The following is a 13,331-nucleotide window of genomic DNA, read 5'->3' as shown; positions in this document are numbered from 1 at the left end:
AACCTATCAACGATCGATTCCTATGGAGTCGTGGGCGGACCTCCCGCCGGATCTCCTAGACCTTGTCGTCGCGGGCCTCCCTAACCCCGCCGACCGTGCCCGCTGCCGCGCCGTGTGCCGTTCATGGCACTCCGCCGTGCGACGCCATGGCCCCAGGCAGCCCAGCTACCATGGATCGTCTTCTCCGACGGCGAAGCCATCACACCCACGGACAGTTGCTCGGAATACCCCACCTTCATGCCGGACAATGCTCATCTCTACGGCTCTGCCAACGAGTGGCTACTCTACGGCATCTACCATCAGAACCACCACCTCATCGACAACTATTTTCTACACAATATCTTCTCTGGAGAGGGTGTTCCTCTAATAGAGTTGGACAAGGTCCTCCACCGCGCTTACCGCATCAGCAAGTTTCGGATGCAGTCCACCGCCCATGACTTCATGGCAGTTGTCACCACCAACAAGAACCATCCACTCATCGTGATCCTGCCAGGAAAGGGCGTGTGGCTGCCCGAACCACAGACAGTTCCATATGTTTATATCGTTGACATTGCCTTCCATGGAGACAAGCTCTATGGCATCAGCAAGGCGGAGGACCTCATCCCCTTTGACCTAGGGTTGGATGGAGACGGAAGGCCTCTGGTCACCATTGCAAGACGTGTAATTCGCCGACCACTTGATTACGATGGTTGGGATGATGATTATAGCGACAATGATGATGATGAGCGAATTTGCAAATTAATAAACCCGGGTGGACGGATTTTCCATCTGACAATGAAGACGATTACGACGAGGATGAGGAAGAGGTAGATATTGATGTGGCTGCAGATGATGAAGACGAGGGCGAGGAGAAGATGGAGGAGGAGGAGGAGGAGGAGGCTGCAGTGGGTGTACGTGACAACAGCGGCTAATAATATGAGCTTTTTTACGGGAGCTCCTTTACAGTACCCCTAAATGAATGTGAGCCATTCATTTCTCTTGATCCAACGATTGATGTCTATTGGTACTCCAACGTGTGTACAAGGGAGTACTAACTAAAAAAACAAGGGAGTACCTTCTGCTTGGGGTAAAAAGGTAAACTAATTCATATTTTATTCTCATATCAGTGCATCACGGCTGATATTTGACTCGATCGCTAGAACCCTAATTCCTCTCTCAAATAGGCGCCGGCGGCAGTGTGGTCAGCCTGCGTACAAGAGAGACGGCCATTGGGCCACGAACTTGTTGGAATGGCATCAACTGGGAAAGGTCGCCGACCAGGGCTGGGCGGCGCCGCCGCCACCGCCGCACATATGATTTGCGAGAGCCATCTTTCTCGTTCAATTGGAAACTCACCCGCGCTGAAGCAGGATAACTAGGGCGAGGCAGGATCATCAAACTAGTCAGAGATCTATCACGTCAGCACTGCAGATGTACAAATGTGCAGCTGATTTGACCAACTGGATTCAAGATGGAAGGATGGGGACCAACTGCTTTGATTAGACTCTGTCGAACGGATCAAGTGTTGAGCGAACTTCTTGCGAGGCTGATATCTCTTGCGTGTATGCAACAACAATGTATATTTATGTTTTAATTTCCTTTTTATACATGTTAGAGATTTTATGTGGTTTTCGAGAACATGTAGCCAGGTTCTCCTTGATCGGTAACTGCTATCCAATCGCTCTCGATCGAATATCGATGCTAGGCAGCAATGGCGCGGTCGTCATAGAGATATATCTGCTCTAATGTGATGGCCGCTGCGTTGGTGATAGGACGGTTATCTGATTAGAAATCAGAGAAGGACCTAATTCAGAAGAGAAAAGACTAAACTACCCTTATAAGTGAAGGGTCAGATTTTAGTGGTATTCCATCTCTGCTGGAGGGAGTATAAGGGTACCGTAATTTTACTTGACAATATTTATATAGTATTAATAGATTTTCTTTGTTCTTCCTACATATTCATTCATATATGACAGTGGATTTAGTTATTCATACCCGATTTTACTTGCGTTGCTTTGGAAACTAGAGTTCAACTATTCCTCCACTGTCAATCTGCAGCTGCTTGTTGGGTCTACTTGTGTTTGGCTGCCTCTATCAGGGAACAAATCAATCACATTTATCTCTTTCTTAAAGCCAGTTTTTGCTTGAGATTATCACTCTTGTCACATGGCTATTTGGAGCACAAGGAGTGAATACATCTTCAAAGCCATCCAGCCTAATTTATTTATACACTAGTAGCGCAATGTTCGAAGAAGAAATCAAATGGCTTATTCAGGGAGCTATTTAAGGGGGAGTGGTATAATTCCTTTGAGGCTTGGGTTCTTTCTTTCCGATAGTCCCTGCGGCATCTGTTGTTGTAATTTCTTTGTAACTGTACTGCTGGTGTAGCTTAGCTCTAGAGTTTCTTCTTTGTAACTGTACAACTAGAAGCGAGCTTGCTCCAAAAGATCGAAACAAGAACGTCGACGCGTCCCAGAAGTGTTGCTGTTAACTGATGTTCTAGCTTAGCTTCTTCCAACAGCCATGACCTGTCGAGTTTCCAGGGATAACCGAAGAAGGTAGCACCGCTACCACTAAACTACAGCTAACTACTCTAGGGAAATTACTTAGTTGATGCCTTTCTAGTTTTCTTTCCCATCTCTTCATCACCAACACAATACGCTTATATATATATATATATATATATATATATATATATATATATATATATATATATATATACACACACATATAGCTAGAAGCGAGCTCGCTCCAAAAGAACGTCGATGCGTCCTACAACCAGTACCTGTCAAGTGTCCAGGGATAACTGAAGAAAATATACCCGCTACCACTAAACTACAGCTAACTACTCTAGGGAGATTACTTAGTTGATGCCTTTCTAGTTTCCTTTCGCATCTCTTCATCACCAATACAGTACGGCTTATATATATAGCCAGTTGCATCACCAAGTTGTAAATACGTTATGAGAATAACTAAAATTGCATTGGCAAGATAATGACTGAATGTAGACTCCTCCCTTAAATAACTGAATGTGCGTCTCAGTGTTGCCTCTTCTTCCTGTCTTCAGCTCCCGGCCTAGCAAAACGGTAGATACCTACGTAAGTATCAGTAGGAATATCATCAGTAACAAACTACTAAGCCTCACAGTGCAGTCAGTGAGAACACATAGAATCAGTCAATTACCCGAGCAATATATACACCCCAAAAGGACCTCTTGGAACAAATGGTTTAAAAAGCACCAGCTGCAGGCCCAAGAAATGGAAAATGCCTTTTCCTTTATCGTTCTAATGGATGTACTAAAACAATGTAAAGCTTTGTACAGAGTCTGTGTTTGCATCTTCTTATGTATTCTTTGTCCTCTCTATATTGCACTATTGCCCCTTTTGGGACTAGCAGCAGTACCACGGGAACCATGAGCGTGATGAGCGAAGAATAAGTAGGCTAAGAATGGTAGTTCAAGTGTTTCAGATGCAAATACATCGGCATCGTCTTCCAGAGGTACGACATTCATGCAAATCACGTCGGCGGTGCTCCCTTCCTCTACTGTACCGCAAAATATGCGGTCTACGGGTGCGGGCAGGACCATCATCATGGTGATGCCATTTAGTGGCGAAGCCACATATAAGCTGTAGTCACTTGACAACACGGCTGCCGTTCAACACGAGGCCGAGGTTTTGCTAACACTCTTCAACATTACCAACACCAGAGTAAATATCCAAAGAGTAATAGATTGTTTTCATTTTAGCATGCTCCCAAAGACTATTACATTTCTTGAACAGAAAAGCTACATCATGATATAGTAAAACAGGAAAAAACTACATCAAGATCTACTCTGATGAGAAATACCTTGAGTACTTTCTCAGAAGAATTCTAGCTAAAATGGCGTTGATGATGGCCCAGTGACCATTTTGAAGTCATGGAGAGGGTTCCTACAATGGGAGAAAACATCAGCCTAACTTTAAGTTGCAACTCTGCATTACGTTTGGGCAATTAGATATATCAACATAATTATGAAAAAGAAGCATTGGTGCTGCCTTAGACTGGTTATTTCTTTACTAGTAACAAAGTTCAGAAATAATACTGGTAGCATATGTCCAGACCATGCACCACACCGCAACATCAAATTGCTACCACCATCATAACATTAACATGATTTGCATCTTTTGTCAAAGTGGGATTAATTGTTTCACTTCAGATGCCCTTCCTTACTAAAGAAAAGATCCAGAACTGAAACATCACAGCTTCATGGTTTACGTACAGTATGAATTGCTGATAACAATTTGTGACAGGGAAGGGAACAGAACTGAAAACATACTACAACAGAACATGAAGAGTTCACCACAGGTAACACATAGCCTGTGACCAGCAGGGGATTTAATTTATTCAGAGGACAAAACTTGGGTGGTCAGTTAACTAAATAAATTGCACAGGAGTGCTTATGTAAAAACAACAACCTTTCAGGTACCTTTCTGAACAAGATTATTGAGAGATGGATTCATGAATATATAATGTAGTTGTGAAACACTGTACATTTTGAAATACATGATTGAAATAACATGCATAGATATGTCGTTCTGTGAGTGAACATAGTTCATGGGCGCACATACATTATTTAACTGTTTATCAATTTCAGGCAATGAAATTGGGAGCTTTGAGCTCCTTCTGTCGAAAAAGAAACATACATTATTTAGCCCTAAAAAAGAGTATGTGCCATTGTGATCATCTAGTATCGAAAACAATCTGAGAAAATAAGAACAGGAGCAAGCCCTTTTCTAAAAAAAAAAGAACAGGAGCAAGCACAAATGACAAATAGAAAGATGATGTGCACTTGCTTGAGTGAACGCTACTACCAAACGGAGAACTTAATTTCAATCTACAGTAAGACGGTGTAAGCAGATCAATAGCACCAATCCTACCAACAAATCAGCACTCGCAGACAAATTTTCTATCTGAAATGCACAAGCCTCAATCAGAACAAGGAGGTGATGGATTACCTGCCGTAGGTAGGGATCTGGCTTGATCCAAGCGCGGGTGGAAGCACACATGGTACAAGCGAACGGTATCCGTCTTGAAGCGGAGAGCTCCCGATCACCTTGCCTTGGTAAATGTCCACGGCGACGATGTGCTTCTGCTCGCCGACGGTGATGTAGATGGTATCGGCGTTGAGCGGGTCGATGACGGCGATCTGCGGCGGCCTCTTCCCCTCTTCGCACGGGTGGCCTCCATCCTCCAACACCTGCCTGAGCTCCACCTGGCGCTCCAGCGTCCAGCTCCTGCCCTCGTCGTCGAGCACAAACGAGCTGAGCAGGAACGGGTCGTGAAGAGAAGCCTCAATGTAGCGCAGCCTTCCCTCGCTGACGCCGATGCGCCGGTACTTGCCCATCTCCTTCATGAACGTCGCGGTGGGGGCTTCTTTGAACTGTGCGAGGAAGTCCGTGAGGCTGCTGCCCTCCGGCAGCTCGACGAAGCGGAACTCCGGCCGGTAGCTGAAGGGGTCGACGGAGATGGCGCCGCGGGTGAGGTCGACCCACCAGAGGCGGTCGCCGAAGGCCACCGTTTCCTGGTTCATCTCCATTACCCACTTGAGCGGCGGTTTGCACGGCAGGCCAAGCACCAACTCCCACCTGCCAATCTCCGGGAGAAACCGGTCGATGACGCGGTCACGCTGGTGCACGATTTCGGCGACGGCGAACCGGTGAGGCGCGTCCCCGCCGACGCCGCCGCCACCTGCTTTGGTGAGGAGGCCCATGTGGTGGTACTCCAGCCTCTTCCTGGACCCGTCGGGGTACGGGAGGCGGAGCAGTTGGCCGGTGATGGGGTTGCAGATGCAGCGCTCGGCCTCCATGTCGGGCCCGAGGATGTCGTAGTGGGTGAGGAGGAGGTGGCCGTCGGCGCTGGCGGCGTCGACGCTGCCGCCGAGGACTTGGACGACGCTGCTGTCGGCGGCGGGGCGCTCCCTGGCGTTGATGAGGTGCGCCGGGACGGAGATGCTGGAGACGCGCGGAGGGTCGACGGGGCGGAAGAGCGCGCCCGGCGCCGACGACGATTCGTCGACGGGCGACCTGCCGTCGATGATGACCCATGGTGGGAGCGTGGAGGCGGCGGTGGAGAGGGTGCGGCGCCGCGGCGGGTTCGAGGAGGAGGCGTCGGTGGAGAGGGCGGGGCACGGTGGGTGCGAGGAGGCGGCGGTGGAGAGGGTGTGGTGGCACGGTGGGTGCGAGGAGGCGACGGTGGAGAGGGGGCGGCGGAGGCGGCCGGAGAGGCCTAGGAGGCGCCGGAGGGGCATGGCGGCGGCGGCCTCGAGCTTGGTGCGGTCCGTTGGAGCGTAGCCTGTACGCTGCAGTGTGCAGGGGTGTAGAGGTTGCGTGCTCATTGGCTCCTGGAGACTGTAGACCTGTCTGCGACTTGCGTGCCCTCCTTTTTGCTCTTGGTCTTGGTCTTTTCCCTCCTTTTTGACCAGGCTGTGTGTGTGTGTGTGTGTGTGTGTGAATTGTGTCAATTTGAAATTTTGAATCCAAAAACGTTCCCCATTTTCCAATTTGAAAACAGGTCGATGCAAGCCATGAATGGATTGTTGTGTTGTTGTGCCACTCCGCTCGAGCTCGTTTGGACCGTCCGCTCTGTGGAGAGGGGAGGGTTTGGGGGGGGGGGGGGGGGGGGGTGGGAAGTGGGAGTGGTCTCTATGTGTCTATCCGACGTACCGGGCATTCCCCACTTCTCTCCTTCATTTGACATCAAAATCAGAGAATTCGGTTAGCCCATGCTACAAGTAGGGTTTTAGCTACAACCAACATCGCCCCTTTTGGACAACACAAGCCACAAGCAATATATAGGCCATGTTTGGTTCCCTGCAGCCATTTTTTGTCTCCCTAGAGCCTGGCCCTAGTGGAGTCTGTTTGAGGTAATGTAGCCTCTCAACCACGTTTGCTTGCCCACCAAAACTCAACATGCTTCGTGTAAATTACACTGCAACGAGCCTGCATATGAGGAAATAACTGATTCAGATGATCCCCCAGAGCTTGGCTGAGGGGTTCTTTGAATATCTTGTGAGCCTAGTTTTCCATGCGGCACACGCAGCCAAACAACCCCCCCCCCCCCCCAACACACACACACACCCCTCTGCCTGACTGGGAGGGACGCGGTACCAAAAACGGCCATAGTATTTGTGTTGAAGCTTAGGCACTAGGTAGTTAGGAATATAGAAATATAAAAACTTTTCAATAAATCACATGTTTTTGTACTAAATTTTGTTGCTGAACCTATATGTTTGACCAGTAGTGGGAAAATCCAAGAACTTTATAAATGACACGTCAGATCTTTTTCATATTCTGTAGTGATTCATTTCCATAAACTGGGCACTAGATTGGTCTCGATCACAGTGATTTAAATATGAAAATGGATTTAAAATTGCACAATATAATTTGAGAAAAGTCCACATCACAACCTTGAACTAACCACATGGTTTGATATTCAACCCTCAGCTATAAAAACAATCATTCTAAACCCCCAACTAACTATCCGGTTCAGAAATCAACCCTCTATCTGATTTTGACTCATTTGAGTGGTTTTGACCGCTTTGACCGGTCACTGGGCAGTGCCAAATCGATTCCTCTCACCCATAGGTCTCTCATGACCTCGTTGACCCATTCCCCTTCTTCTTTACAGAAGAGCACACCGGTAGTAAGCTTTCCGGTTAGGCGTCACGGGCTCGATTGGTCTAGGATGGGATGGAGGCGGGGCCAGACGCACTGCTCCCTGACGACCTCGATGAAGCGATGACGCGCCTGAGTAGATCCCCCTCCCTTTTGGCGCCATAAGGACAGCAACACCTGTCGCGCGTGTTCACTGCTCAGCCAACAGTGGTGTTGTGGCGGCGCTCCCCCTGGATCGGGGTGCTATAACGGCAAGGAGGATGGAGGAGCGATGGCGCATGGAGGTGGGCGGGCGGTTGGACGAGAAGGAAGAAGATTGGAGGCTGGGCGATGGCGAGGAGTGCGGCGGTGGGGGAATTGAGCAGCAATCAATGCAGCGAGAGAGATATAAGATAGAGAATTGGGAATTTTTTATTTTCTTTTTCCCTATATGTGGGTCCCACATGTAAGGAGGGGGTCAAAAGGTGACATGTCAATGGCCAATCAGCGGTCAATATCGCTCAAATGAATCAAAACCCGATGGAGGGTTGATTCCCGAACTAGGTGGTTAGTTCATGGTGTAGAATGGCCGTTTTTATAGTTGAGGGTTGAATCTTAAATCTTGTGGTTAGTTTAGGGTTGCAATGTAGACGTCATGATATTTTTTAGATGAGGGGGGCATGGGCCTCCGGTGCTGGCAACCTTAGGTTTATAGGCGCCAAACTTGAGTGTGGCTATGTGTCCCGCTAAAAAAGTAAGTGTGGTTATGTGAGCTTATTAGTGATAGATTTCCCACTAAATGAGATACTTCATCAACAAACAATAAACCCGAACTTCTCCAGATTTTCTCCAAACCACCATCAGCTTCCTAATAGCACAACCCTTGCATCGATTAGTTCCAGAACCTGAAAAGGTAGATAAAAATATGAGGGGCGTTTGACTCAACATGGAAAATGAAAACAAAAAGCTGAATGAACACAAGTGCCGTTATAGTCCATTTATACATCTCACATCCACAAGTGAAACTTATAGCAGCAAATTACATAATTATCATTTGTTTGCAAATAACAAGCCTCAGTTTAAAACTTTCCAGAATTGTTGGTAATATTGCAAGAAAACGAAAAGAGTGGTCATCATTACAACAAGGAAGCACAAAGCATCCTGACTCCTGAGTACTCACAAAACGAATGTACAATACTAATAATGGATCAGCAAAGAAGCATTAGATAAGAGACTATAAGATAGTACCCACCCAGAGATACATAAGCTGGTAAGATTGATACTCATTCACCACTTCTAGATGCAGCTAACCAGATCATCTGTCGCTTCCATGTCATCCTTCTTGCCTGGAAAAAAAATCCCTGTCAAGGTACAAGAACTTCAAGGACAGATACAACTTATGCTAACCTAGAACAATTTGTAACAATATAAACTATACACTGCTTATAAAAAATGAGCCGGCGGAAATGACTGATCATAGAACAAGTTAACAAGAATTTAGCACAGTTTACTGCACTGCTCACATATAGCTTGACACTGATCAGAGGAACACAATTTATTTAGAAGCCAAAAGTTGGGTAGTCAGTTCAGTAAAAAGAGGTGCACAAGAGTCATGAGGTGAAGACAACATCCTTAAGATATCTTCTGAACTAAATTATAGGGATGTAGAAATAACATGTAGTGTAAATTTCAAATTCAGAAACCAAACAGCTGAACCATGTATGTGTGTTTAGACATCGTCCTTAACTGCAACAGGTCGCCGAAGGAGACTGCTGCTAGCTAGTCGTGCGAACAGAATTCCTTCAATCTTCAGGGAAATGTACCATTCTGCTCACCTAATCCGACACGTTTCGATAAATAACAGGAGCATGCATGGCTGAAGGGAACATGAAGCACAATCGCTAGTATGAACCACTGCCTAACACATAACACGCATACATCTTCTAACAAACTGCAGTATATCCTAGTCGGTCTCAGTAGATCAGTAGAACCAATATATCCAAGTCTGTTGCAATCTAAAGTTTGTAATATTAGTGGCAACGCTAAATTCATCACTACCATCTATGACATGCGTCCCACATTAGTTTCCAATCACAACATTCATCCCTTTGTATGTTTCCACATTATGATGAACAAATCGCAAAATTCTCTCCAAGCACACAACACTTAAGCAATGCACGAGCAAATACAAACTGAAACTTACATAGATTAAACAAGCTGGTGTTACATACATTAATACATACCTGGCGTAGGGATTCGGCTTGATCCAAGCCATGGTGGAAGCACACATGACACAAGAGAGAAGTATTGCTCTTGAAGCGGAGATGCCCCAATCACCTTTCCATCGCGCATGTCCACGACGACGAGGTGCTCACCGACCTTGAGGTAGATGGCATTGGTGTGAAGTGGGTCAAGCACGGCGATCTGTGGCGCCGCTGACGGGTAGCCTCCATCAGCCAAGACCTGCTTGAGCGCCACCTGGTGCTCCAGCGTCCAGCAGCTGCCCTCGTCGTCGAGCGCAAAGCAGCTGAGCACGAACGGGTCGTGAGGAGACACCTCGGCATAGCGCAGCCTCCCCTCGCTGACGCCGATGCGCCGGTGCTTGGCCACCTCCCGCATGAACAGATTCTGGTCATCGGCAGCTCTACGCCTGTCCCCAAAATGTTGTTGGCTGTCTGTAGGTGCGCGCGCAGGCAGCACGCTGCCGCTCGGCAGCTCGACGAAGCGGGTCTCCAGCCGGTCGTCGAACGGGTCGACGGAGATGGCGCCCAGGGTGAGGTCGACCCACCACAGGCGGCCGCCGAAGGCAACCGTCTCCTGGTTCACCTCCATCAGGCGCGGCAGCCGTAAGGATGGTGTGGCCCGAATCACCGTCCTCCACTCCCCTTCCTCCGAGAGAAACCGCGGAATGATGGCGCCATGGGAAAGGAGATCGGCGACGGCGAACCTGCCAGGCGGCCCGCCACCGGCACCCTGGGTGAGGAGGCCCATGTGGTGGACGACGAGGGTCCTCCTGGAGCGGCCGATGTCGGGCAGGCGAAGCATCTGGCCGCTGACAGGGTTGCAGACGAAGCGCTGGATTTCGAGGTCCTGCGCGAAATCCCACTTGGTGCAGGGGCCCTCCGCCCGGAGGTCGTGGTAGGTGAGGAGGAGGTGGCCGTCGCCGCTGACGGCGCCGACGCTGCCGAAGAGGGACTGGACGACGTTGCTGTCGGGAGCGGCGGGGCGTGGTCTGGGGCTGAGGAGGTGCGCCGGGGCCGTGAAGTCGGAGACGCCCGGAGGCTGGACGGGGCGGAAGCACGCCACCGGGGCCGACGACGATCTGTCGACCATCGACGTGCCGTCGATGATCGCCCATGGCGGGTGCGACTGCGAGGAGGCCGCGGCGGTGGAGAGGGAACGGCGGAGGTTGGCGGAGAGGCCTGGGAGGCGCCGCCGGAGCGACATTGCGGGGTGTCCTGGAGCTTGGTGGGAGGCGGTCCGATGGATGTTTGGGTACTGTGGACGACTGCTCCTGGCAGCGAACAGCTGTGCAGCACGCACTGTAGACGGCAGGTCTGTCTGACAAAGGCAAAAGAAAGCGTTGCGTATCTCGTACGCTACATGTCTAGTACAGGTTTAAACTCTCCCTGGTTTTGAATTTGAACTTGCAAGGGCATGGCCTGCGTAGCCCCAAGGTGATGCCTCACATGCCATGTAGTATCGGATCAGGGGCGGACCCAGACTAAAAATTAATTGGGGGCACTCATCAATAAGAAAACTCAAGAAGGCTTATAAACCTCACATTATGTTGTACACAAATGCTCTCTTCAATCCATATTAATTGTCGAGTGAGCCACAATCAATATGGATCTGAGGGAGTATCAGTTTTCAATAAGTCATAAGATACTTCAACCAAGTTCTAAAAAAAAAAACTTCATCCAACAGAGCCATGTCGAGTTTATCACTAAAGTGAACATACCTTATAAAAAGAGTTTATATCTCAATAGTACATAGATTGAAAAATAGAATATTTGTCTCTAACATAAATGCCGCTACCTGCAAAGAAGAAACACATATTTGGATTATCTGCTTAAATGCTAATGCCGATGGTAAACATGTAAAAGATGCAATGTATTAGACCATTACATTTCCACACGATGATCTTTCATTTTATGGAAACAATCAACAATCACTTCATTGGTAATTGTATCTAGCAATTCCTTTTCGACGAGGCAAATTAGGCTGCGACTCAAATAACAATCACCAATTTTGTTACACGAAGCATTTTTCACAATCTTCATAGCTGAAAAACATTTCACAACAGTGACAACGGCAACGAGTGCTGGCGTTACCATCTCTTTATTTCTTTATCAAATACTTCTCCATTATCTTCCTTCTTCCCTGCCAAATCATTGAAATACTAACTGTAAAGAGTTTAGATAAAAGTATGCTAGTATCAGAAACTAGCACGCGGGTACTAGTTCTGTATTAGTACATCCGAGAGTAGAAAATTCAGTCTCAACAGAATGGCTTCCCAGATTGAATTTCATAGAAAATTTGATTATAACAAAGCATGCTACTGTGTTAAAAAAAAAGCATGCTACTAGCAGGCTAGCACACTGCACGTCTGCACACAAGTACTAGCACTGTATTCTCAAATCCTAGAAAATGACCTAGCAGTTCTATACTAGCTGCTCTGATGTAGTGTGTCACATTTTAATCCTATCAAATTTGATTAGAAAAAGTACATGGCTAATAATACTAGCAGTTCTATACTAGCACAAAGAATTTTTGCATTTGATTTGACAAGAATCAAAACCAGAAATCCAAAAAAGAAAAAAAATCCTTTCACGAATGGATCAGCTCAAGAAGAACAAACCTAGTTTCAGAGTTCGCCAGTTGAGGATGAGGGATGAGGATGATGAGCAAGGGAGTGACCAGCCTCCCGTGACCTACGTAGGCAGGCCGGCCGCCGGCGGCGGCGCGCGGCGGACTCTGCGGAGCAACGGAGGGAGATCGTGGCAGCAGGCGGCGGTCGAGCCGACGGTTCGTTTGGTTTGTATAATTAATTTCCAGCAAGAATCGACGCAGCTGTGCCGCCTCGCCTTCCAATGTAATCGCTGGAGCAGTGAAAATCGGGGATCGCTCCTGCACGCACGCCAGACCTGCCTTCCTTGAGTTTATCTTTCCTGGGCTTTAGCAACGGAGTGGGGGCACCAGACCTGGGCCGACTTGGGGCCTTGCTGGGCTAGTACTGGCCATATAAAGGGAGGCTCAAAAATTGAGTGGGGTCCTGGGCCCCCACTCGCCTGAACGTGTGTCCGCCCCTGGATCGGATGTCAGGAAGAGTAGGTTTGTATAGGGAAGCGGGATCCTCTGCAGGAAGCGGGTGCTTGAAGGAAAAAAGCGTGGTCCGATGCATAAAGTTGGAAAAGTTAAAGTGAAGTGTAGGGATGCATGTATAGTGAGAGTCTACTTTATATTATTTGATTGGTGACGCCCATTAGTAGTAGCTTGCATTGAGGAGAAAAAAAATCAATATAGATGCCTGAAGCTACTTTTTATATCATGGGGCATCTGTATCGAAAAAAAGTTTTGAGTCAGTCGATTTTGAATTAAGAAGCCAGAAGAAAGAAGCAGTCACCGGCTCGTCGGAGAAGCTCTTTGGGTCTATCTAAAGGTAGTAGGCTACCCCACTATCTATCTTACGGTTTCACGCGACCTCATTATCTATCTTAG

At 47.9% G+C, this 13,331-nt stretch overlaps 2 protein-coding genes across 4 annotated transcripts; both read right to left on the bottom strand.

The window, feature by feature from the left end:
- Nucleotides 1–2,710: 2,710 nt before the first annotated feature.
- LOC123124260 (uncharacterized) lies at nt 2,711–6,389 on the bottom strand. 2 transcript variants are annotated; one of them, XM_044544913.1, is made up of 3 exons: nt 4,974–6,389; nt 3,826–3,908; nt 2,711–3,073 (listed from the first exon to the last, which is right to left on the bottom strand). In XM_044544913.1, the coding sequence occupies exons 1-2, from the start codon at nt 6,350–6,352 to the stop codon at nt 3,854–3,856; spliced, it is 1,434 nt and encodes a 477-aa protein (XP_044400848.1). In that variant the 5' UTR covers nt 6,353–6,389; the 3' UTR covers nt 2,711–3,073; nt 3,826–3,853. The 2 variants fall into 2 exon arrangements, with proteins under 2 accessions (XP_044400848.1, XP_044400849.1); XM_044544914.1 differs by having other exon boundaries at nt 2,711–3,054.
- Nucleotides 6,390–8,424: 2,035 nt separating this feature from the next.
- On the bottom strand, nt 8,425–11,201 carry LOC123124259 (uncharacterized). Of its 2 annotated transcripts, none has more exons than XM_044544911.1 (3): nt 9,854–11,201; nt 8,863–8,971; nt 8,425–8,515 (listed from the first exon to the last, which is right to left on the bottom strand). In XM_044544911.1, the coding sequence occupies exons 1-2, from the start codon at nt 11,055–11,057 to the stop codon at nt 8,907–8,909; spliced, it is 1,269 nt and encodes a 422-aa protein (XP_044400846.1). In that variant the 5' UTR covers nt 11,058–11,201; the 3' UTR covers nt 8,425–8,515; nt 8,863–8,906. The 2 variants fall into 2 exon arrangements, with proteins under 2 accessions (XP_044400846.1, XP_044400847.1); XM_044544912.1 differs by having other exon boundaries at nt 8,863–8,956.
- Nucleotides 11,202–13,331: the final 2,130 nt, after the last annotated feature.

The sequence above is a fragment of the Triticum aestivum genome, chromosome 5D (assembly GCF_018294505.1).
Source record: "Triticum aestivum cultivar Chinese Spring chromosome 5D, IWGSC CS RefSeq v2.1, whole genome shotgun sequence".
NCBI lineage: Eukaryota > Viridiplantae > Streptophyta > Magnoliopsida > Poales > Poaceae > Triticum > Triticum aestivum.
The sequence above is the reverse complement of the archived record's forward strand: the minus strand, read 5'-3'. Positions and strand labels throughout refer to the sequence as shown.

What these genes read in the sequence shown, in the direction of transcription:
- LOC123124260 (XM_044544913.1), bottom strand. Translation starts at nt 6,352, where the DNA reads ATGAGCACGCAACCTCTACACCCCTGCACACTGCAGCGTACAGGCTAC. An exon ending in CAGATCCCTACCTACGGCAG is followed by an intron (nt 3,909 to 4,973) that starts GTAATCCATCAC and finishes CTCCCATTGTAG; the next exon opens with GAACCCTCTCCATGACTTCA.
- LOC123124259 (XM_044544911.1), bottom strand. Translation starts at nt 11,057, where the DNA reads ATGTCGCTCCGGCGGCGCCTCCCAGGCCTCTCCGCCAACCTCCGCCGT. An exon ending in AAGCCGAATCCCTACGCCAG is followed by an intron (nt 8,972 to 9,853) that starts GTATGTATTAAT and finishes GTACCTTGACAG; the next exon opens with GGATTTTTTTTCCAGGCAAG.